Raw genomic sequence first — 26,904 nt, 5'->3', positions numbered from 1 at the left:
TGTTAAGCGGTTACTAGACCGCTTTTAACAAAAGAGCCGGTAGGTAAAAACATTTTCCATCAATGAATCCATTTTAGATATTAAAGAGGTCAACTTACAATTTGGATTTTATTTAAAAAAAATATAACTGCCATAACAATTATTTAAAGCAAATGACCAATTATTTCATCCTATTAAAAATCTTAGAAAACTAGTTATCAAACGCGATTCCTTTTATATTTTCTTTATTAAACTTGCAACCTTTTAATTTACAAATCACCGGGTGGCGACCGGGCGATGATTTTTGATCGGGCGATTTTTTGTTCTACTAAAACAGCGTCCGTTTTAAAAGGCGTCCGGGCGGACATCGGCCGGGCCCCGCCCGGTGCCTGAATAGAGACAAGTAGTCAAACGATTATCGTCCGGTATCCGGACGATTCATGTACAGGCACCGGGCGGTCATCGTTTTGTCATCCGGCGAGCGGGCTGCTTGTGTTTGTTGTAATTTCAGCTTGAAGGAGTTGTAATTGCCTCAAAAATATATTTGTCAATTTCTTTTGCATACTAGTAAACATGAATTTTTTCTTCAATGTCCATGCGAATGCAACACGGACCAACTCCTTGGCCTTCCCCTTCGCTTCGGCAGCTGACTTCTTTGCTGGCATAATTACAACTGACTTATTTACCTAGGATGTCATTAAATGTAAAGTCATTGTCGCCCGGCGCCCGCACGGCAACCGTCCGATTCACTTTTAAATCGCACAGGCGCCGTACGGACATCGGGCGGCGACCGCCTGATCCGTTCAATTCTTTCTGTAAAATCCACTCGGCAAAAAATCGTCCGACGACTGTTTCATCATGACCACGCAAGGTATCAGATTTAAAATCGCCCGGCGTCCACGACATCAAAAAATCTGCCGATTTTATAAAAATCGTTTAATCGGACGGCGCCCGTTTTATTTGTGACCTAGGGAGAACACTACAGCCAATTAACTTTGAAACTCACAAAAATATATTTAAAGCCCAGCTGGTAAACGTATCTTTGAGCCGAGCTAGGGAGGGGGCTGCAGCCCTGAATCCGCCACTGACTATACGTACATATAGGTAAAACAACTTATCATGTTTAAAACAAATAGGTTACATGTGTGCAATAAAATATTTACTTTCATGTACTTATAAGCACAAGGTCATCTTTAAACTGTAAGATAACTATATTACAAATAATTAAAAAACTACAACACAAAGTGGTCGAGAAATCCCTTCTTGTACAATATATAATAGCGGAGCTGAAGAATATTGTAACAGGTATGATATTTGAGTACAGGCATAATCTCCATATAGTTCTAATTATGTCCGGTCCACAAAGCAAGTATAAGTATATCCACATAGCAAGTATCAGTCTATCGACATAGCAAGTATTAGTCCATCCATATAGCAAGTATCATTTTATCCACATAGCAAGTATCGGTGTATCTACATAGAAAGTATCAGTGTATCCACATAGCAAGTATTAGTCTATTCACAAAGCCAGTATTAGTCTATCCACATAGCAAGTATTAGTCTATCAACATAGAAAGTATTAGTCTATCCACATAGCAAGTATCAGTGTATTCACATAGCAAGTATCAGTCTTTTCACATAGAAAGTATTAGTCTATTCACATAGCAAGTACTAGTCTATCCAGATAGCAAGTATTAGTCTATCCACATAGCAAGTATTAGTTTATCAACATAGAAAATATCACTCTATCCATATAGTTAGTATCAATGTGTATAAGTCTATCCACATAGCAGGTATTAGTCTATCCACATAACAAGTATCAGTCTATTCACATAGAAAGTATTAGTCTATCCACATAACAAGTATCAGTGTTTCAACATAGCAACTAATAGTCCATCCACATAACAACAAACAGTCTATCCACTGTAAAAGGGCTGCATTTTGGTAAAAGTTGCTCAGTTTTTATTGCCATTTTCGCTTATTTTCCGTACCTTATTTGTTAGAGTTTATTTGATTGGTGCTTTCGGTTTAATTCTATATATTTTCCATTGGTCCACTTGATTAATATAATTCGATTAGTTCAGAACTTGTTATGAGTTATTTTGACCAATCAAACTTATAGTTAAGCATTGTCATGACTACCAAAAGTGTATAAATACCGGGTGAATTTCTATATTTCTTGTCTTGGGAACTGGCCGACAAGTCAGTTCACTTCAAAGCTTTAGAACTTTGGCACTCTTTCAAAACTTTATACAATGAAGTTTTGACTTTGTTTTAAATCTATATGATTTGTGAATTTAGGCTATACTTATTAATAAATACTTAGAAATTCTTTTTAAATAAATAACTCGTAGTTGGTAGATTCTGGTTTAAAATATAATCTTATTTATACTCTTGATAAATAAATTATATGATTATCGTTTAAATAAATCTCAAAATGTTAAATTTATAAAGTCTTGTGTTATACTTTCTTAATAAGAGTAATTTGAGGGTAGCGTCCAACACCACCATCCTAGCCACTGGTTGGCAATTAAGAGTTCAGAGAACCTGGGTAAAGTGCCGTTTAAAGATATATTTGTGATCACGTGTCGTCCGTATAATAATTTGGCCATTTATATTATAAGTCTGTCCAGAGCGCCACTGAGTGTTGGGCTCAAAACAGCTTGATTCACTGATAATAGACCGGCACTATTGCACCACATAGCAAGTATCACTCTATCCATATAGCAAGTATCAGTTGATGGACAGGATGTATTAAAATGAAAGATAATGTTGTGTGACAAATCAAACATGTCCTCAATATGTGCAGATTATGGTTCCATTCTGAAAAGAACATAAAGCCTTGCAAATCGATTGATATACACAACAAGTACAAAGTAATTACTGGAAAAAAATCAAAGCACAGAAGGCACTGAAATTGTTTGGGTCTCAGAATGTCAGAAAGGTGAAGGTTGTGAGATTATAAACCAATTTGTTTTTTGTAAAGTGCCACCAATGCTGTTTCCAGTGTTTTAACTATAGTAAATTGGCTATAAGACTAATTGCAACAGTGTTTTTCAATTCAATGTTTATTTGACTTAAACAATTAAAAAAAATGAGTTGCCTTAACTGGGATTTGAACTCCAGACATCTCGCTTCCAAAGCGATCGTGCAAACCCCTCGGCCACGGTGAAGTTATATGAAAACCAGAAGAAAACCAGACTATTCTAAATTAGGTTTTGTAACCATTATTATTATCTCGAAACCTGTTGTTTAACACAGATGTAAATAATCACAGAGCTTACTATAAGCATGTATATCTATAAAGAATAAAACAATATTAGAAATCTTCGACCATTCGGAAACTATTATGCTTGAAAATTAATGCGCCTGTCAATTGACAATCTTTACGCAGTGATCTCCCCTGAATTTTTCGGCGTTAGTGTACATATAAAGGGAAGTAACCGCTTCAAAAAAGCGGACTTCTTGCGGCATTTGCAATTAACAGCATCAGGGTCTGAAATTTCGCTACCATTATTTGTTTAATCTGACGACCCAAACAAATAAAAAACTACGCGAACGAAAGGGTTGAGGCTGTTAGATTTTGCAAATTTATCATTTTGCAATTTATTTCAAGTACCGAGCTGTTTTCATATATTTTAGACAGACCAGCAAGATAATTCATCAGGCATAATTAAAGAGATCTCATCAATGTGTATGGCCATCTTTGTGTAAATGGTCAGCTAACAACAATCAATAATCCGTGTGACCATCGGACATTTCTATATGTAACGGTAACGCTTAATTCTTTAAAAGAGTGGGGCAGTCTTTTATAATTTAACCTGTTTTTATATTGTATCATACATATTTTTCATTATGATTTATTGGTCAGTCACCCTTATAATAACCAATCTTTTGAAATAAATTACTAATTCAGTTCAACTTGACAGCAAAATAAAAAGAGCAAAATGTCACTTTAAAAATTTTAAATCATATTAATCTGATAAGAGAGCCCTCTCAATGATATATACCTTTCACAAAAGGTAAACATATTGATCCGCTTCATACACTGGAAATCAGTCCATTTTCTGCGACGTCCTTCCGAAAATTTTGCGCAATTTCTAAACGTCTTATTTGTCGGCATATCTACCCCCCAATTAAAGAATCCACCAAGAGGCTCCCCTGAACTATTCCATTTCCAAACACCTTCCACGTCATTGTCTGTTATCCCGAGCCAAATTTCGTATCCTTAAAACAATCCGTATACGTGCATTTGAATAGTTAAAAAAAGTTAATATAATTTAATAAGATAACATTACCTTAATTAAATAACCAATGAATTTCAAGTATTTGCAGCCTATAAAGTTCAAATACAAATCAATATTTCATCTAATCTTATCAATTTAGCCTCGTTTTCACAAAAATCTGTATCAAATGATATCGCATTCAGTCTGGCCTCGTTATCATTTTCTGAATCAAAAACTCTATATCAAATTCATATTGTATTCTACCAAACAATCTATATCAAATTTATATTATATTTTACCAATAATTTTTATCAAATCCGCATTATATTCTTATAGTATCTCTTCATTTTCAGATTTTACATGCTATTGATACGCTCTTTTGATAGTGTAAAGACCTACTGAAATGTTATAAGGTTTAACAGTTGGTTTGAAATCACTAATTCTGCATCCCCCCAGACGAGCCAAAACTTTCCAAGAAAATAATCATTGAGAAAAATGTACTGTGAAAAAATATTCAAAGCGCAAGAAATTATTTACACCATATTTCTACTGCGAGATGAACGCATTAAAATTTCTTTTGCTTATTTTGACCTTTATTTTGGAATCTATGTGGATTGAAAGTGCTTTAAAGTAGTTTATTATAATGTATTTTACCTAACCTGAGTAACAAACATAAGATAAATCTGTTACTTGATGCAATTCATTTTAGTATTATACATATATTTTACCTGTGAGAAGCTGCTGATTCTTGAAATATGTTTTCAAATACTCATTTTCTTCTGTAGTTTCCGCTTCAACAACATGAGCGTTCTGCCCTACACAATATACCTGAAACAAACAATATTCAACAACAAAATTGCACACAAAATATTATGACGCAGAGTTTAATTTCATATACAGCATTGATTTTCGAAAAAAAAGTTCGGAATCAGGGTTAACGTCGCACAAACATAGTATAGGTTATATGGCACCTTTCCAGCTTTACTTGAGGACACCGATTTTCCGTTTGCTAAAGCTGGGTAGTATCCTTTAACCACTAAGCCACGGACGCCCGATTAGGCATGTAAGCCCATCGGTTTGTCAAATTAGTTATTACCTCTGTCGGAACTAAGAACAAATTCTTGTCAAAGCTTTAATTAACTATTTCTTTTTCATGAATAATTGAATTCATCCTCTATAACCAAGCTATGTATAGCAAATGATAAATCATTCTGGAACAAAATATTATCTTTCATCATATAAATGTTCGTACTAATTCACTTAGAAATCTACTTTCACTAAATAAAGTACAAATGTATTTAAAGCTATTTCCCTCCAGACAGTAGTTTACAAAGTTTTGATTTTGTTTTGAAAAAAAAAATTAATTCTTAAGTGCCTGCATGAAAAAAATATATTGATATATTTGCTTCCACGAAACCATTGCTAAACTTTTAAAACCCTACATAAAACTGTTGCGTAATATATTTCTAACATTTTATTCTGTTAACGTTCAATATATGCATAATAATTATGTGTGATTGAGAAAAAATATAAGATAACAGAAACATTCCTTTTTTTACAAATTTCTCTCGAATCGACCATAGAACTATGGAAAACAACGCCGTTTTATCATTTTCTTTTTTCTTTCAATTTTATAAAATATATTACATTAGATATAGCTTTATACCTTTTTAAGTATTAAGTGCTTATAGCTTGCAGTCTAGGCAACATCGTCTAATATAGAGCTATCAAATCACAACGTTAACAAACTTTAACAAGGCATGTCTATGCCGTGTAACTTGACTTAGCAGGTACAAAGTACTAAGTAAACGCTCTTTCATATATTTATCAGAATTAACCGCTTGTGCATGTTGTGGCTGAGGTGGTTACCAATAAAGGGTTGCGTATCAGACTGATTGGGTTTGAATCACTAGAGTCTAGACATCTTTAAGCTCCAGTAGGTGAGGTGGTTTTGACTTACGTTTGTAACACCCATAATTAGCCAAACTCATACTTCTAGTTTCGACGCCATATGACCTTAATGAGATGTAAATTGCCTTTCTGTATCGATGGTTCCCATACAGTTTTGTTGAAATCAATACAGCAGTTGCAAAGAAATAGCAATATTGCTCTATATGCATACTACATAACTAATCAAGGGCCGTAACTCTGTAATGAAGGGTCTGGTCTGAACAAGGCAACACATTATGCACATCTCCTCATGGTATTAATGGTTCCCATATAGTTTAATTAAATTCCGGCCAGAAGTTGCATAGAAGTAGCGGAGTAACAAATTTTGCTCTATGTATACTGCAAGGGCCATAACTCTGAGTTAAAGTGTCTGACCGTAACAAGGCGACGATATGTGCATCCCATCTTAGTATTAAAAAAGTTTCCACAAAGTTTTGTTGAATTCCAGCCAGTAGTTGCAGAGAAGTAGCGCGGAAACGATTTTTGCTCAAAACGCACAATGCATAACTAATCAAGGGCCATAACTTTGAGTTGAAGAGTTTGACTGGAACAAGGCGGCGATATGCGCATCTCCTCTTGATATTGATGATTCCCATAAAGTACGGACGGACGGACAACGCCAAAACAATATCCCATCCCGATCTCATCGGCGGGGGATAACAAACTGTACCACAAATTGATGTATTGTGCTATTTTATGTACGGACAATATCTCCCCTCTACGGCGTTCAAGCGGTTTTCCGACCCAAAACAAACTTTTATATCAATTATACATGTTATAGCATAAAATCGGCTATTTTTTCCTCTTTGTTTCAAGTTTTTAGTTACTTTTGCTTTGCATTTGTTTCATCACTGTGCTTGTTTTAATTATCTTATATGAGCTGCTTTTGTGTGCTTTTAATGTGATAGATTTATTTCTATTTTTTTATGTGCTATGCTTTGTGTGCTTTTATTGTAATAGATTTATTTCTTTTTTTTTATGTGCTATGTATCATCTTTATATACATGTATAACTTGAATGTTTGTGTATATGCTAATGTCAGGATTGATGTTTATTATGCATATTTTAACCTTGTCATTCTATTGCTTAGTCCTAACCATGTTTTATTTATTTATATATAATTTGCTCTTTTAATAAGTTGGTTTGTCTATGCATTTTATTGTGTGTATGTATGCCTGATGTTCCTCTGCTTAAATGTTTGTGTGTTTTACATAAGCTGTGATGTGTGATCTTAACCTTTAGTATGTATATTAATGGGTTTTTTATTAAATCTAATATGTATTACCTCTTACTTTTGTATGCTACTGATGAATGCTAGTACAGTGCTGTTTGTCTACTCTATTTGTTTATGCAACGCTATTTGTCTTATTTTTTCATAACCATTTTCGTCATTTATCATATCTTAAACATGTGTTTTATATTATTGTAGTCGGTGTAAAAAGCTCATCAGAGCTTATGTTTATTGTTGATGTATCCGACTTATAAATAAAATTTACTTGACTTGAATACTTGACTCTTTTGTCCATGTTATAACGGGACCAAAAACATGTGTTAACATAGAAACGCGCTCTTGTTATAGCCCGGTTTTACCTATGCGCAATACATACAGGGCCAAGTAAACAACTAAAAAATGACGATTTGGCCTGTTTGCCAAAGTGTTATATTGAAATTATTGATTTTCGAGGGCCTCCATCGCATAAGGTCTCAACCCGGTACGGAATTAGACCCAGCCCATTTTAATCTAGAAAGTAGTTCTTTAAAATTTTTAAGTGGCCCAATTTAAGTCATCTTTTGTTAGATTGGTCATAATTAAAGTGTATTTATTGCATGTGTGTAGTTTTTGTGTGTTATATGATGAGTTTAAAAGTTGTTTTTTTGTGTATTCTCCAGGAACTCATTTGTTGGCGGAAGGATTAAAGATGTACCACCCACCAGCAGTCAGGAGTTTTTAAAGTGGTGAATTTAAACTGTGTTACAACAGAATGAAGATTTCTGAAAAAAGGAGATGGCTAACCTATTATATTTTGGGCCTCATTTGACTCAGATAGTGTTGATGTTTAAAGTTGAAGACAGTATATAATTCATCAAGAACAGTGGAATTCAGAATTAAGCCTCAAATGTGATTGATTTACTATAGAACAAAGAGTACGAAAATTCACCAGGCCGACACCAAGAGAAGAAATGTGAAAAATGGGAACTGATAGATGGATATGGATGAAACTTTGCATCAGTGTTGTGTTTATGCATAGAAATCAGAAAAATAAATGATAACTGACAGGTTTGAAAATTTTAAATTTTATTTCAAATTTTAAATTTTAACATTTTAAATTGGAACAGATGTTGTTATTGTTATCTCCCCTTCAAATGTAGATGTCTGCTACTGTGTCAATAAGTGCAGACGAAGGGTGCAGAGCTTTTGCGTGAAGGATTAACCACATTTTATTGAATTAAACCTGTAAAAATGAATTTAAAATTAAAAAATGAAATTTAAATTTTGTTTAAAGCAGTTAATAAATTGATAAATTTTATTTTTGCACCCTGTGTTTAGCAATTTACTAGCTCTATAGCTTATTTTTATAAAATTTATATAGAAAATCATAATTTTTAGAGAAATGCATCTTAAATTATCGATAAACAATGCATTGCAAGGAATTGGGGAGTGCATGTTTTCAGGCTGGTTACATTGGCAAAAAGGGTGATTGGCAAGCTCGTTCCAGAGGTCTTAGGGGCCCAAGAAGCACCGGCCATGGGATTCGAACAAGCACCATAGTAGCCTATTGCTCATATGGACCACACATTATATGCACTGATGTTTCAGCAAAGAGTTGATGCTGTAGTAATCAGATTGTAAATATTCACTATTGTCTTGTATTTCAATGAAGCAGAACTGAAAATTGAACATGACACATGTGATTTACATGTTGAAAATATAGGCATTTTCAGTGTAGTGAAACTTGATGTTTTGCTGTGTTGCAGAATGTATTTGCTAATGTATAGACACAATTGATTTTCAAGTCATTAAACAGTGTAGTTTATGGATAATTGGCTCATTTAGAATTATAACACAGTTGATGTGATTGTTGTTGTTGTTGTTGTTGTTGTTGTAGCAGCAGCTGCTACAGCAGTTAAATTAGGTTAGGTTTATATTGTCTTAACTGCTATTTCAATGCAGGCATGCATTTTAAGCACACACTATTTAAGCCCTGCTGTTTGAATTAGCAAATCAAGCCATTGATTAATTAAGAATTATTTTCTTTCTTTCTTTTTTTAGATATCAGAATTACAGCATAAATGCCTCTTATAATTTCCTTCGACATGTATTAGTGTTGCATATTTTTTCAGACCATGCAGTTACCAAAGCCGGGGTTTGAGTACATGACCATACCTTATACTGATTAAGATCTATGGAAGAACTCCTTCAGCTAAGTTTGGCAGCAGATTTGTCAGGACAAGTTGAGAAGGTAATAACTTATGTCTAGTTTGAAACTTCAGCTATTAACGGCAACGAATCCCAATGCTCGGGCAATATTTGGTAGATATTTTGATGTATATCCAGAGAAAATTTCTCTAATTTTGACTATTTTAAGACTTCTCAATGATTTAAAGTTGGAGACAGTATGTGCAATCATTTTTTAGCCTTATTTGTGTGAGAGTTGGCTAATCTTACTTTGTCAGAAGACATAGCCCATGGCAATATGGTAACCTCTTTGCTAAAGTTAAGATTACCTCTCTTTGTCTTTATTGATATCTTAAGCAAACAATGTAGGGTAAATATCTTGGTACTTTACTTTATTTACCATGCTATATAGGTAAAAATCATAATCAGTAAGTTTTATTGCAATATTGAAAGAAAAAGTTATGAAAAAGGCACATTTAATTGTGATTACTTGTATTTTAACCCAAAATTTCATGCTCTCATTAAAATAAATGGAGTTTATATTACAATTTTAAAGCAATAAGGGCTTATTCTTTCATAAAAATAACTAAATGACATTAGCCGGTAACTTTATTCGAAGAAAATCCATTAACAAAATCAAAAGATATGACAGAATTTGTGATATAAATTTTTGCGTAAAATTCTATTGGCCGAGGCTGATTTTTGCATGAAGTTTCATATGTAAGAAATTGTACTGCAATAATGTAATTTGTTAGAGACATGTCAAACCTATATGATTGTACTTGTATAATACTTAATTACTAGGAAATATGTATAAATTTTGGCTTAACTTAATTTTGGATTCATTTAGGTCTCAACCCGGTACGGAATTAGACCCAGCCCATTGTAGTCTAGAAAGTAGTTCTTTAAAATTTTGAAGTGGCCCAATTTAAGTCATCTTTTGTTAGATTGGTCATAATTAAAGTGTATTTATTGCATGTTGTGTGTTATATGATGAGTTTAAAAGTTGTTTTTTGTGTATTCTCAAGGAACTCATTTGTTGGCGGAAGGATTAAAGATGTACCACCCACCAGCAGTCAGGAGTTTTTAAAGTGGTGAATTTAAACTGTGTTACAACAGAATGAAGATTTCTGAAAAAAGGAGATGGCTAACCTATTATATTTTGGGCCTCATTTGACTCAGATAGTGTTGATGTTTAAAGTTGAAGACAGTATATAATTCATCAAGAACAGTGGAATCCAGAATTAAGCCTCAAATGTGACTGATTTACTATAGAACAAAGAGTACGAAAATTCACCAGGCCGACACCATAACGGCGAGCTGCAGCCGGAAATACGGCGTATAGACATCGCCGCTTATCTTGGTTGTCGCCCTTTCTAAGAAACGGACAGTTGTCAAAGTAAACAAATAAATGTCATTCAGTTTAACCCTCAAATTAACAAACAAAACAAGATAACACAAAATGAATATGAGAAAATGTTGTTTTATTGATGTTAATATTGATAAATGTTATTTATATTTCTTTGAGACAATAATGTTTAGTGTCTGATATTCTTTTATAAACTTGTGAGCTTGAAAGAAAAAAGATTCTGATGTCACTGATCTTTTCTGAAATCACTCTAAGAATTTCTGAGGGTCATGTTTCATCTTGGGCACATGTTTCATCTTGGGCAGAGTAATTTAATGTTGTTTTTTTCTTGAGTTACTAAATCTCCCATGATAAGCTTTCTTAAATCAATTAAAATTCGAATTTTCGAACGGTTCTGAGCATTTGAATTTCCCAAGTAGTTGGCCCCGGAAAAATAAAATGCATACGTAAAACATATAGAATTGGATTAATACCGTCCAAGCACAAGGATTTAATGTATGTGTTTTGTATTAAATATACATCGTGAATCTTTTTTTAAAATTTATGCTATAATAGCGTCAACGCACGTTTATTTCGTGTTATAAAGTCTACAGAGTCCCTCAGAACTGTTGGAGCCCTCGCCCGGTAACCGTTCCTCGGGACTCTGCAGACGTTATTACACGAAAAAACGTGCGTTAACCCTATATTGAAAACATCAAAAACTTTTTCTTTTCCCGATATTTTCATATGTATGAGTTAACGGTTTAAAATTATAGTCTCGTTATTTTGGACAAAATGTTTAACTCAATTATGAGATTTTAAAAGCAATGTAAGGAAAAAATTAAAGCAGCACGCCTCCAGACTCATGCTAATTTTCATGAAAATATTGAAAATGTATTTAAAAGTAAAATTTTTGTGAAGCAACAAAAATGAAGCAATTTACACATACATTACAAGCATCACTCACAACTCGCGTAAATTACCAAAATCAGGGCAAAATATTCGAAAATAGCCTTCACTGCGTTAGTAATGCAGTAGAAATATGGTTATTAATACCGAAAAATCAATCATTAATCGCACATAATATGTAAATTATTACTGATCTTTTTATATTTTCTTATAGTTTTAGTACATTTTTCTCATTTTGATTTGATCGAAATATTTGGTTCATCTGGAGGCTTGCAGAGAATTAAAACATCTGAGAAACAAATTAGTACCCGGTATTCCTTTACATTAATTAACAAAATAGACGCCTTAACCATTTAGAAAGATCCTTTAAATGTTTTTACTTATTTTAAAATGGCCAATAAGATTCACGTAATTCCGTTTGTAATTTTAAAATGACTAATGAAAAAGCAAATACTTATATTCAGTTCTTACCTGTAAACTTGACAGGAAGTCAAACTGATTTTAGTCGGCCTGTGGCCTGGAAAAAAAGTCACTTTGAACTTACCACAGCTTCTTCGAATGTTTGTTCTTTCGGTCCAGAAAAGTAAAATGATGGTCCGTATGTAGTTGTCAAAATTTCTGTAAATGCAAATAAGGGATATTAATTAATGAAAAATCGGAAAATGAAATATTGATTATAATTTTCTTACCATAAAATGAAAAAAAAAGACAAAAGGACCAAAGAAGTACGGCAACAATGCTCAGACTGTAATTTATTAGGTAAACATTTTTATGATTTTCTTATGTTGTTTGTACTCAGAAAAGAACAAAGTAAACGGCCGAAAGATAACATAACAGAAACAATTATCTCTTGTGAAAAATGCCAAAATATATATTAAAGCCTGAAGGATATATTAACACATATATAATTATTATGTATATAATCAATCAATAATTTATTTCCGAATTTGTAAGTTTTCTGTCAAATATTTTAAATTATTGTAATGTAGTTAACCTAAAGTGTATAAAGCTTTAAATTTGTTGTCTGTCGGTGATACAATAATTGTTTATATTGTGATTTAAATGATTAAAGAATACCTAGAATGAAACAATTTTGTCAGTATACTTTAAAAGCACTATGGCATGCTTAAACTCATTACAAAACCTACTACTAAAATAGTAGCGGAAAATTTTGTTTGGAATACATTATTGTATTTGCACACACTAAAATGTCATAGATATTTTATGTTGCAACGATCATAAGGTTATGAAAACAACCAAATTTTATTATGTTTAATTTCATTCAAACTATTTCCTTGGATTTAGCTTTATGCACTTTAAATGTATTTTAAAATCACTTAAGATAATAATAAAAGAAATGACACCAGTTTATTTTTCAATTTGACAATTTTAACTAATTACCATTCGTGTCGTAATAGAGTGAACCTGGCAATGTCTTATTTAACTCTCCAGTGTTGTAAGACAGATTACATCCAAAACACTTCAAACTTGATGGATCATAAAACAAGCTTGCGCAAGAATCATTCATTGTACATCTAATTGCACACACAGTTTTACTCGTAGTTATACTTGGAGTAAAGACATAGTCTTTTGGACTACAGATGAAGCCATTCAGCTCGATTTTCTCTTTAAAAAGCTCCCAAACTGATGTTTTGTACTCTTTCAACATTGTATGAACGACCAAAATCCCGAAAATTAAAGTAACCTTCATTTAAACTGATGATCAATATGCTCATGGATTAATGTGAACAATCAATCTCACCGCCGAGTATCAAACTATTTTTGAATTGACGAAGTCAAATTGATTTCTGTAATGAGAATGTTATAATTCCATAAATCAGGCAGTACTTGTCGTTTGACAATTCAGACAGATTAATGTAACTGGTTTATAGCCAATTAAGTAAATTGGCGATTGGCAAAGATAAAGCTTTAACGTGCATTTCTGTAAATTACACTTGATGATTCAATATTTAATGCACTTTTAAACTGTGCACATAATTAGCTATTTTGGTCCTTTTAATGTGAAATGTCATTTAAAATGTACTTTCACTTTTCAACAATTCAAACGTATGTGTTGTAATCAAGAAATTTAATTAAATAAACACTGTCAAAGAGCTCAATCACATTCAACTTTAAGGACATGTATAAAAAACACATCATAAAAATCCTCATTTTTAAAGAAATTTTAGAGAATTTTTTTAAAGGTTGATCTTGTCTAACCTAAAAGCTTTTTTTAAACATTAAAAAGATAATAGACTGAAACATTATTAACAATTTAAGCATTACGTGTCGGTTAATAACTAATCAAGCCCGGTGTGACTTATATCTCCACTCCAAATCAAAGACATGCCTAGCTTTTATGTTGACAAATATATCCTATTTTGATAAACATATCCAGTACAACAGAGCCAATGAATAAATTTCCTGAATTTTTATGATTTAAAAAAACGTACATGCTGTCATTTCGATACTAACAATACTTTACTTTGAAAACATGTATTTGTGTTTTTAGTCAGGTGTGCGATTGTGGTAGCCTAAGTCTATTGTTTTGCATTTGACAAAAACAATATTATTACTAGCCAAAGAAATATTAAAGCATTGTTTTTTGTTTGTTTTTCATTTCAGATCATCCGACGAGACCTCTTCAATTTTTAGAGACAAGTACGAAAAAAAACCTAGATCGGTTAAAAATATTTTTCAAAAAGAAATGATCATTACTAGAAATATTTCTACGCATCGTATATATCAAAAACAAACAGTAATATGTTTATAACTTTTGCCAGTCACTATGTCGGTTTATTCAAAATATAGTAATCTGTATATTTCTCAGTAAACTCTAGGTTATTTAGTTATTTTGATAACCATTTATTTATTTAGGTTAGCCTAGTCAACGTCTAACTTGTTCGCTTTGGTTATAATTTTTATGCGCTTGGGTCAGTCCAGATGTGACCCTTCAATGTGAATTGGCCTGCCTGTTGTTAATGTGACTCTAGACACGGATTCTATACGACGTGACCTTTTCTTGACCTGCATGCTGGCAACAAAGCGAGGTAGTGTTGTGTAGAGCCCATGCTAGTGAGTAACCTATGCATGAAATGTTTGCTTTCGTTTTGTGATGACGCATGTCATAAAATCATTTGAAAAAAATGGCTTAATGGCCCTTTAACAAATTTTCCTCATAATGATCTCAATGTTTTCTGAATGCCTCCTTGTCAGCAAAAAAGAGCTGCGCTTAGCTTAATAGGGAGCTAGCCAAGTGACAATTGATATCTGACATTGAATGTAATACTAGTAGTCACTTGTCACACCGCCGATTTAGAAGTCAACGATATCAAATGCGTAGAAATAAGTTATTATAGTTACATGTAGTTATCCATAATACCTAGCTGGTTATGCAAATCGGTCGCCGAGATATAACCAAGAATATGAGTTGAATTCTACATAAAACCAGGAAAAAAGCAAAATTAACAGACAAACAAATATTTGGGCATTTATGGAACTAATTCGACTGACGCTCCAGGTGTATCATTCATGCAAACATTTATGTTTAAATGTCATTATTGTTAAATGAATTGACAGGCAACGCAAAGATGATACGAAATTTGTTGTAATATTTGATACTTGATCAACACTTTATAACATTTCTCCACCCCATTTTATTATGACAAACTTGCCTTAAATGTAATTGCTCACCAGTGATAAAAGTACATGTATACATAAACATTTCTTAACATTTTTACTTACAACATTATTATAGTATAGGACTGCTGATGGGACTGCTAAATTTCTGTATTAACAAAACAAACTATAGACTTAATTTCTAATATTTGTTAGTATGCACTTTTTTTCTTTTTTCTGCTGAAAGAGACAACATTGTTCTAAAGTATGAACAATGGCTTGTTGAAAACCCGTAAAATAATGAAGAATTGAATTTCAATTCGTTTTGACCTAGGACGTTATGTATGTCACGAATAAAGTGCATGCATGAAATTGTTCCTCTTGGCAGACAATGATTATATCGCATTCCGTTGCTTTAGATTTGACACCTGCCGTGTCACTCGCCAAACTGGCTTATCAATTATGTATTCTTGCTTCGAAGTAACCATGGTTGAGAAGATAAACCTTGTATCTACAGAGAGATTTCAGAATGGGCTTAATGCAGGGTGATAATGTAAACAGTTTTACACTTTTTATCACGTATTTTGATGTTAAATGCATTTACTTGTTACAAACGCTTATTCTCTCTGATCTGCTCTCACGATAGTTGTAACTGGCAATTGTCTTTTAAATCATTTATAGGAGGAGAATTTATAAAGACTCATTAACAGAAAGCATATGAGTCACAGAACAGTTCATTTGTCACTAATGCTTTAAGTTTTGAAAACCTATATAATATTTATTGTCATCTTGTCGTTTTATGTTTCTCTTAAAAGAGTTTCCGTTTCATCGCGTGGATCATAGTAGTTAGAAAGGAAAATTGTATAATCAAGACTTAAATAAGTTTCAATTAGTTAAACGAACCAAAAACCCATGCATATTTGATAATCAAACCCTTAGCCTCTAACACTCAACTAATATCGAGCAGATGAAAGGGATAGAATATGGTATAAGATAAGCAGAACATACAGTAAGTAGGTGTATAAAAAAATTTAACTTAATTTAAAATGCGAGGTATCAAATATGCTTTGGTTAAAACAGCGTTTATTTTCCAAGGGCGAACGTACCTAAATAAAAAGGCCGTGTCTACACCTATTCAAGTCTTGAATGCAAGTATCATATTCTCTTGAATTGGATAATGTAGACACCCTACTTGAATGGTTTTTAATGAGAAATTATGTGACATCCATGATGATAATTTCTTGCAAGAAAATTAGAACAGGTTCTATTTTTCTACAAGTTTTTGGCTGTCAAGACACTGATAAGACCGGTTTGACACAAAACATGTGCCCGAAGGTGTGATATTGTTGTTATTTTTACTATTTTTTTAACTGTTTTGTTGTTGGTTCAGTGTACATGACCTGTGAATTTTAGTAAATGTTTACAATGTCTTGGTCAAAGGAACAAATCACTACACTGATGCACAGAAGAGCAATAAAAAAAATAAAAAAAAGAGATAGTTTATCAAAAGTTATTAATCAATAGGGATTTTAAATGATCTTGTTCATTAAGTGAATAATGTTCATCAAATAAAGAGTTTGCTTCAATTTATAAGTTCAATTTTTTTTTCACATTTTTCATTTTACACATTTCATTTACTCCATTGTTTTAGCTAATTGCATCATTCTCCCGCTTTTTTATTCACACATTTTATAGAAACATGATAGCATTGCAAAGACAAAGGTATAAATCCTGGGCAATCTTAATAAGACATTTCAGTAAAAATTGTGCCTGATTATATGTTGAAAGGACCATTTATTTAGCTTTTCTAAATATGACATGTAAGAAACTTGAATAGGTGTAGACGAGGCCTTTAACATATATTCGATAACGAATTGATGTCTGCTTCTTACGGAATACCGTTAGGGCCATCGTGGTTATACGTTAAAATACAGAGGGCGACAATGCGATAGTGCGACAGTGCGATGTCGATAATACGACAGTGCGATGACGACAATACGACAGTGCGATGACGACAATGCGACAGTGCGATGGTGACAATGCGATAACACGATAGTACGATGACGACAGAGCGATAGTGTTATCGCACTGTCGCAATCGCATTGTAGCATTGTCGTCATCGCACTGTCGTATTGTCGTCATCGTGTTGTCGCACTATCGCATTTGTCGTACTGTCGTCATCGCATTGTCGCACTGTCGCCATCGCATTGTCGCATTGTCGGACTGTCGCCATCGCGTTATCGCATTGTCGACTATCGCCTTCCGGTGGGCGTTTCTAAACTGCTGACGAATAGCTGACGGTATAGAATATGCGAAAATAATTTTACTTTTGTCAATTAATTTTTTCTTCTTTTATTTTTGTTTTCTTTTCTTTTTTATTATTGTGCCCCCACGTTAGTGGCGGGCATTTAGATTTACCCTTGTCCGTCCGTCCGTCTGTCCGTCTGTTCGAGCAGACGAGAGCTACATTATGAGGTTTAGGTTTATGTACAGGCACTCTGTATGGGGTTCATTCCGTAGAGACATGTATTATGTGGTTAAAAATGCTCTTATGGGGTTAAAAAATTTGCTCTTGTGGGGTTAAGAGATCAAAGGAATAACCCCACAAACACGTCTGCTAAGTACTTCCGTCCTTCCGTCCGTCCTTCCGTCCGTCCGTTCACTTTTGTGTCGCACGTAACTCAAAAAGTATTTGACCTAGAGTCATGAAACTTTACAGGAATGTTGATCAGCATGTGTAGTTGTGCACCTGGGTATTTTCGTCTGGATATTTTTAGTATTTTCAGAGTTATTGCCCTTGACTTAGTAAAATTTTGCAATTTTCAACTTGTGTCGCATGTAACTCAAAAAGTTTTTGACCTAGAGTCATGAAACTTTACAGGAATGTTGATCAGCATGTGTAGTTGTGCACCTGGGTATATTCATGTGGATATTTTTAGTATTTTCAGAGTTATTGACCTTGACTTAGTAAAATTTTGCAATTTTCAACTTGTGTCGCACGTAACTCAAAAAGAATTTGACCTAGAGTCATGAAACTTTACAGGAATGTTGATCAGCATGTGTAGTTGTGCACCTGGGTATTTTCGTGTGGATATCTTAAGTATTTTCAGAGTTATTGCCCTTGACTTAGTAAAATTTTGCAATTTTACAACATGTGTCGCACGTAACTCAAAAAGTATTTGACCTAGAGTCATGTAACTTTACAGAAATATTGATCAGCATGTGCAGTTGTGCACCAGGTATTTTCGTCTGGATTTTTTTAGTATTTTTAGAGTTATTGCCCTTCACTTAGAAAATTTTTGCAATTTTCAATTTGGATTTGACATAGTCATTAAACCTTATGGACAGGTTGCTCAGCATATTTTAGATTTGCACCTGGGGTTTCGCTTGTGGATTTATCAAATATTTGTAGAGTTATTTCCCTTGACTTAGTAAAAAGATTGACAGAATAGTGGCGCGGTGGGGGCACCCGTGTCCTATGGACACATTTCTAGTTTTTTGTTTGTTTCTTTTCTGTACACTAAAAACGTCTAAATAGAATAAAAAATAATAATAAGTAACATATATGGTAATACTTAAAGAGTTATATATAAACAGAAAAAGTAATAAATTGTGAAAAACTTTAATATAGTAGAAATATTTCAGATGAAAGTGATGTTAAGTTGACATTTAAAATATGAAAAAATAAATAATTGTTTTTACTTATATGAAAAAAGACAAACAAATTTTATTCATTATAGATCATATTACAAAAATGTATACCAAAACAAATATGTAATGGAAAATGATAATGACAATAATGTAGATTTGAACAGTCTGTATAAATTACAAAATAAAAAAGATTCCTTATATTCTATTGGTCAGTAATACGTAAGTTTTCTCGACAAATACAAAGATAGTTCATAATTAGTAAAAATTACTGATCAGCACTGGTCACTATAACAAAATACATGTACTGCTAAAATCACGTGAGTAATATCTATTAAATTTTTATTGGTCATCAGTGGTTTTATTGTTTTGTAAGATGTAGAACTTATTATATTACCAACATTGTAAAAAATAAATAATAAGAAATTTTCGTCAACACAATTTTTTTTTTCTATCTTACATAAGTGGTCAATAATTTTCAATATAAGTTTAACTTAACAGCAGATTCTTCTATAAGTTAGTACGTAGTTGTTTATTCGAATATCAAACTATCAACTACCTACCAAATTGACGCTCAGAAACTGCGGATATACAGCGGAAAATGATATTTGCCGTGAAACACTAATTTATTTTGCAATGTTATTAAAAATTGCTTTGTGGTTTATGCCTTATTTCCTTCTTATATTATATGCATGGTCAGCAGATTTAACGTACAGTGATCACTTTTTAATAACATTTCTCAAACGAATACAAGTGTTTGGGGATTAAATAGGGCATTGTTTTTTATCATTTGAGGTCTCAAAAGGGGGTAGGGATGAAAATGCGTGAAAACACGTCTATATGAGGCAGGATCTTTCAATTCTATTTGAAAGACCCTGTATGATGTAAAGGGTTAAACATATAGTAAAATCTGTTGACAGTGAATACTGTTGACCAATTAGATATCTAGAGAAATCTGTTATTTTGCCAGGAATTTCTTAATTATATTGTAACGTTAGTAAATATAAACGATTCTACATCTCGCAAACCAATTTAACCACTGCTGAGACACATAAATATAAAAGAAATTGCTTAAGTGGTTTTTGCCATATTTTCTTCTTATTCTATATGGTCAGCAGAGTTATCGTACTGTACCTGCTGACCAGTTAAACGTATTTTAGAATCTGCTGACCAGTTATACATATAGAAGAATCTGCTGACCAGTTAACATATGTACTACTGACTAATTAAATATATTTTGCATCTTTTAAATGTCATAATCGCATGGTTTGGAACTTTTCCTTTGTTCTTACTAACCCATTATACTCAGTACACTTCAATGAGCATTTGAAAACTATATAGCTGTACAGTTTTTTCATTGATTCATGTCAATGTAGTTTTTTTCACAGAGGCTCCAATGGAGCAGTGGTAACGAGCATTCCGAGTAGCAAAAAAAAAGGGAATCAATAAAATAAAATAAATAAATAAATACAATGAAAAATATAAAAAAAGATAATTAATGAAATGAAATTTACTCTCATTTAATCAAAAGGTATATCCGCTGAATGAATTATTTCCACTGAAAAAAGCCCTTTAATCTTGAATCAATATTGGTAACAGTTTACAATCCGCCTTTGGATGTCTTTTGTACATAATTAAGCGAAAAACAACTTGAAAAAACTGCCTTATCATAAATAACTGTAATGTAGCTAACGATTTATTAATTTATTTATTTATTTATTTCTATTACAAAAAAGAAAACATTATGCCATTGCGATAAAACAGTTAAAGTATATGAAACTCGTTAGTTACGAGGATATAACACTGGCTGGGCTTACGGCCTCGCCATTTTTTAGCAGAAACAACCCTTGATGTCGCCCCGGCCAGTGTTATATCCTCGTAACTAACTCGTTTCATGTACTATAACTATGACATAAAACATCCTTTTCATAAAAAAAAAATCTCCCGATTTTAAGTTTCACATAGTTTATTACATTTTCCGTGTATTTTATATTGATATCCCCCTCAATCTTTTCATATCAAATGTTACTTTTTATTAATTTATAATTTTATTTAGACATTTCATTATACAAAACAAAAAAAAAACAAAAAAAAGAAGAAAGAAAAAAAAAACAAGAAGAAAAACATCTATTGACAAAAGTAAAATTATTTCCCCATATACTATACTGTCAGCTTATTCGTCAGCTGTTTAAAAATTGTCCACCGGAAGGCGATAGTCGACAGTGCGATAGTGCGATGACGACAATACGACAGTGCGATGGCGACAGTGTGATAATGCGATGACGACAGTACGATAATGCGATGGTGACAATGCAATAGTGCGATGGCGACAGTACGATAGTGCGATGACGACAACGCGATAGTTTTATCGCACTATCGCATGTCGCCATCGCATTGTCGTCATAGCGTTATCGCACTGTCGCCATCGCATTGTTACCATCGCACTATCGCATTGTCGCACTATCGTACTGTCGTCATCTCATTATCGCACTGTCGCCATCGCACTGTCGCCCTCTGGATTATAAAGTATAACCACGATGGCACTAGCGGTATTCCGTAGCTTCTGCTTTTTATCCTTATACACAATCATAAAAAACTTAAACGGTTAAAGCTTAACATATTTTTTTTCTTCTTCTTTTTTTGTGTTGTTGACAGGTTTTGATTTTAGTTCGTACCGAAACTGTAAAAATATGTAAATTGGACACTTTAAAGCATTCGCAGGCGTAGAGTTTCTATATTCGGGTGAATATATATACGCATGTATGCATTAATCACGTATTATAACAATATTTTCATAAGAAATATTATCTTATATTCACCTTCGTAATTGACATCTTTCTCGCACCACTAAACACTATCAAGCAATCTAGATGTGCAATATGAAAAAATGTTAACGGTATGATTTTGGGATTATGTACTCAAACCAGAGTAGCGTTATAGCTGTAAAAACTGCGCCGTACTTTTCAGTGGTTTTACATTTTTTCTTAACCTTCGAAAACATTGATTGCATTACTTTCAGCAATTTTAATCAATCTCAAGCCAGAGATACAGCACTTTCTTTTTTTTCATTGCTTTCTTTCCTGAATATATAAAAGCCGACCAGTAGAATTCCTTCATGCAAATTATTTTGTTTCATTTCGTTTTATGCTTTAAACAAGGGGATCTACTCTTGTCTGTACAATTTGAAATGATGGAATTATGAAAAAATAGACTTCTGTATTTTATTAAATGATACTTATTGGTATTTTGTGTGGTAAAAATCTGTTTGCAATTTGCAATATAATAACCTCTTTTTGCTCAAAGTTTTCAAGTTGAATAGAATATGAAGCAAACTAAATTTTGATCTTTAAGTACTTATAAAACCACGTTAGTGTACGCTTAGTTTTTAACATTTTGCTTAGATTTGTCTTTGTTTTTTTCTGGCAAAGAGGCCAATATATGCACATGTATACTGAAATATGTCTTACGCACTATCTTTGATATTGTCGATAAACATGATAAGGAAACTACTGTTTTTAAAAGTCGATCAGAAATAGTGAATGGCATTTCGAAGAAGGTGATGCGGTTGTAGAGCTATATTTACATTAATACTGGTATCCCTTTATCAACTACATGTATTCAAAATTTAAAGAACAGCTGTCCGACATTATTGTGGTTACGTGGTATTTTTAGTTTTGTTTCTTTTTGGCCCTTTTTTCAATTTAGGTGGTCCCAATTTTCCTACGTGAATACTGTATACTTTTGTCTTTTGACGTCTTGTCTGTGATATGCAGTCTTCATAACCTCTGAGCCCTTTTCAAAGTCCATTTTATTTAGTTCCGCCCATTGTTTTCTCGTTTGGGGCACACAGATTCTTTTACTTGGGAATGGCACTACTGGTTACATGATGACCGCCATATGAACACATCTGAAGATGTATCTTAATTCAAAATGTTTAAGTGTTGAATTCTGCTTAAGCCGGGCTTTCTTAAAGGATTCTGTTTTTCTCTATTTTCAAGTAGTGTCTTAGTGTAAAAGCAATATTATGTTGGTTATAAGACCTGAAATTTTATTTATACTGTCGGTGTTTCATTTTATTATAAACGTATGATATCTGTATTAATATTCAAATAAATAAGTTTGAAAAGAAACAATAATAAACTCGTTGTATACAACATTTATTTCAAAAGCATAATTAGGGGCATACATGTACAATTCAAAAGCAAAAGCAAATAACAATACATTTGCAGAATTTTGAAAGATTTGTTTGATGTCTAAGAAGTAAATATATTCACTATTATTATTATATGTTAAACTAGTAAGATTATAGATTTAAATAGTTTATTCCTTAATCTAATTCAGTCTCATATTTTTGTCATATGTAAAGTCACACTTACAATCTATGTCATATGGTGACTTTTCAAATATGCTGGTGGAGGAATATTTCAGCTGTATATCCTTATATTGTGATATTTATTTCCGGGTACCTGCGCAGATTCAATTGTCATTGTTAACCAGTCAGTGATCCTGTCAACCCGGTTACATAAACGTAACACAAAAGAAAAATAAGTTTTAGAACAATAGTTCTTAACTAGTATAAAAGCCCATTATCATGATTGTGCCGACAGCAGAACAAATGAATACACAAATAAGGCTCATTTAAAGAAACAAACAATAAACCTTCCAATTAACTGAACATATATATGCCTCGCGATTTTTTTTTAAAAAAGCTTGTTTTCACATTTTGTTCATTGATAAACTGTAAAGCTTACATTATAATGATTATATAAATGCTATAGCCAAAATTATTAATGTCCCAAAAAATCATCAATATATATTTATTTTAATAGGTAAATATTGACAGTAGACATAAACAAATACATGAATACTATTACTACAAAGCAACGTGTTGCACAGAAAAGCTGCGAAATACGAATGATACATTTTGCTACACACATTTAAATGAATCTTGTTATTACTAATTAACAAGAAGAATCTTTAAAAAAAACGATACTCGGTCAAAGTAAAAATGGTTAACTTGCATATGTTAGCTATTAATTTTCCGTGTAAAAATGTTAGGCAATCTTGTATAACAATGACATATTAAATATTTATTGTAGGTTATTAATCTGATATGCAAAAGTATATCAAAAGTATAAACGTTATATCAAGTGAACACATCAATAATCATATAATATATTAAACACTTATTGAACATCATATTCTAATGGTACCGGATAAGTTCTGATATTATTCTCGTAATTTTTGACAACATTTAAAACTCAGATATTGTGTATAATAAACTCATTAAGTTCTTACGTAAAATAAACTGTTCACTAGGTTCACTAAAATGTAATAGATCTGAATGTATGAAACATTGTTAAAAAGAACTTACATATCTGAGCAACTGAATTAGAAAGTTTAAAAACTATAATGTACATTTTATTGTAGAACTATCCTTTACAGTTTATTTCATAATAGTAAGAATGATCCTTTACATTTTAGTTTACAACTATCTTAGAATGACAAAAACTATCTTTTTCTTTATTTTATTTTAGTTTGGCCAATGAGATTCCAAGATTACATTTTGTAATTTTAATATGACCAATCAAAGATCTTCTTATATTCAGTTCTTCACTGTAAATTCAACTTTACTATATTGCACATAACACAATGTCACGCTTATAACATTTACTCACTCACTCACTCACTCACTCACTCACTCACTCACTCACTCACTCACTCATTTATTTACTTTGAAAATATTGTCTTATTTAAATAACGTATTATGCACTCATGTAAAAAGGTAAACTTAAGGCTTTAAAAAAGGCAACTACTCTGACCTTGCTCGTTACTTACGTTAACGATACAGGAAATATATGTCCTTTTTATAAAAAAATTATTTCAAAGAATTATTTGGACTTGAGGTAAAACGAAAATTAATAATCCTACACTTAATGTTGTTGTTCTATTGTTTAAAGTCCGTTTCGATCATTTGCTTATTGACTAACCATTTGAACTTGTCTGAAAAGCTATTAGCTTTTTCAAATTTCAATGCAAGAATCTTTTGTCAATGCAAATAAATGTTTTGTTACAAAAAGTGAATGGCAAATAGCAAGTATTTCATTACCATATTTACAATCAAGTGCATCAACATTTTTACTCTCATTAAAAAAAAAAGAATATATGTACGATCTATGTGCTCCTAAACATTGTGCAAGCCGAAAAAGACAAACAGCGACGAAATTTTATGAATTGTGTAAGAATTATGTTGAACTGAGGGTGCAAATAGTATGTACCCCTTGTTGTTTTATAGCTATCAAAACAGCATTTAAGAGCTTTAGGTCTGATGCCATATGATTTCTAAGTAGATTAATAATTTACATATGCTTATGGATGACAGAATGTTAAGTTTTATTTACGACAAAAGAAGTATTTTTGATTAAGTTGTTGCAAAACTGTACGGTTTTACTTCAATCACTGAGGTCCTAGCCCTGAGAAATTAAATATTCTAACATCTGAAGCGAAAACGTGCAAAAATTTATAATAAGGTGATGTATAAGAAAAATAATGTCCATTTCTATTTATTTATATACATATAAAACGAGAATGAACGTAAATATGTTGAACTACATCCACAAAGTTATTTGAATGCTCATTGTTTTGACAGCCACTTTTAAATAGTGTTACATTGCTTTGGCTCAATCGCATTTGAATAAATATAAGTATTTTTATCCAAGCTCTTTGAACTTTTTTTGTGTGTTGAGCCAAAGGTAACGTAGGCACAATGTCACGTGCAAGATTATGTGGATCAACATTAACGTAATAGAGAAATCATGCAAGATGTGTCTCCTCGTGAAAGAAAACACGCGGAGTCGATATTTGTAAAAGCTCTACCAACGTCATTTAAAGGTATTTCGAATCGAAATTACATCCAAAAGATAAGTAAAATGTTCTACATTGTATAGCATTCATCGATTTTTGAAAAAAAAAATGCATATTCTTTTAAATCGGATCCTTTTAGAAACTCTGTTTACCTGATTCAGCTTTGCTTTGATCGACGACTCTACAACGGCAGTGTTGAGAGCCGTCCTTTAAACAGTCAGCCACTGTTAACTAAGTTTGTTATTTTAGCTAATGAAATTAACCATTTTTATAGAATTATCAATCAGCTAACTTTACTGTTTTTTTTGCTTTTTGATATTCAAAAGCGACAGGTTCCTATGAATATTTGTAAAAAATACATATGATTGGATACGGGTTTCATAGAGTAAATTTAATTAAATATGCTTTAAAAATACACAGCATTCTAAACATAATATAGATAAATAAAAAATAATGGCTTTTCAAATAAAAAAAGTATATAAAAGATATATTAACAATCTTATAAACTAAAGGTAAGTCAAAACTAGGTAAAGGAATTAAACAAAATTTGTTTTTAGAAATTAATCAAATGTTTTCAATTTATTTATATATTTATTTATTGAAATATCTTTTTATTCATTCATTTCATTATTAATAATTAATATTAATTTATTTGTGGCCTTTCAAATAAAAAAAAAATGTGAACAATCTTATAAACATAGGATAAAGCTAAATTAATGAATTAAACAACGTTATTATAATTTCACATTTTTAAGAAATTAATCAAATGATATCAATTTATTTATTTTATTTCATTTTATTTATTTGTTTATTTATCTACTTATTTAATAATTAATTTATTTATTTAATTTCATTTATTTATTTCATTTATTTATTTTTTTTTCATTTATTTATTTATTTATTCATTTCTTGCAAATAATTTAGAAACAGATATCTGCTTGGCTTTATTTAAAAACACTACAAAA

At 32.0% G+C, this 26,904-nt stretch overlaps 1 protein-coding gene across 1 annotated transcript; it reads right to left on the bottom strand.

The window, feature by feature from the left end:
• Window positions 1-1,397: 1,397 nt before the first annotated feature.
• On the bottom strand, window positions 1,398-13,609 carry LOC132756005 (macrophage mannose receptor 1-like). Its single transcript, XM_060746949.1, has 5 exons — window positions 13,211-13,609; window positions 12,354-12,427; window positions 4,934-5,033; window positions 3,990-4,206; window positions 1,398-1,452 (listed from the first exon to the last, which is right to left on the bottom strand). The coding sequence occupies exons 1-5, from the start codon at window positions 13,518-13,520 to the stop codon at window positions 1,398-1,400; spliced, it is 756 nt and encodes a 251-aa protein (XP_060602932.1). The 5' UTR covers window positions 13,521-13,609.
• Window positions 13,610-26,904: the final 13,295 nt, after the last annotated feature.

Source organism: Ruditapes philippinarum, unplaced genomic scaffold (genome assembly GCF_026571515.1).
Source record: "Ruditapes philippinarum isolate M1 unplaced genomic scaffold, ASM2657151v2 ctg3206_1_1_1_1, whole genome shotgun sequence".
Classification (NCBI taxonomy): Eukaryota; Metazoa; Mollusca; class Bivalvia; order Venerida; family Veneridae; genus Ruditapes; species Ruditapes philippinarum.
This window is presented reverse-complemented; position numbering and strand designations above follow the sequence as displayed.

Bases quoted from the DNA above. Each gene is read 5' to 3' on its own strand.
- LOC132756005 (XM_060746949.1), bottom strand. From the start codon at position 13,520: ATGAAGGTTACTTTAATTTTCGGGATTTTGGTCGTTCATACAATGTTG. The intron at 12,428-13,210 runs GTAATTAGTTAA...TTGCATTTACAG, and splicing joins ACTCTATTACGACACGAATG to AAATTTTGACAACTACATAC. The intron at 4,207-4,933 runs GTAAAATATATG...GATTGTTTTAAG, and splicing joins GAATCAGCAGCTTCTCACAG to GATACGAAATTTGGCTCGGG.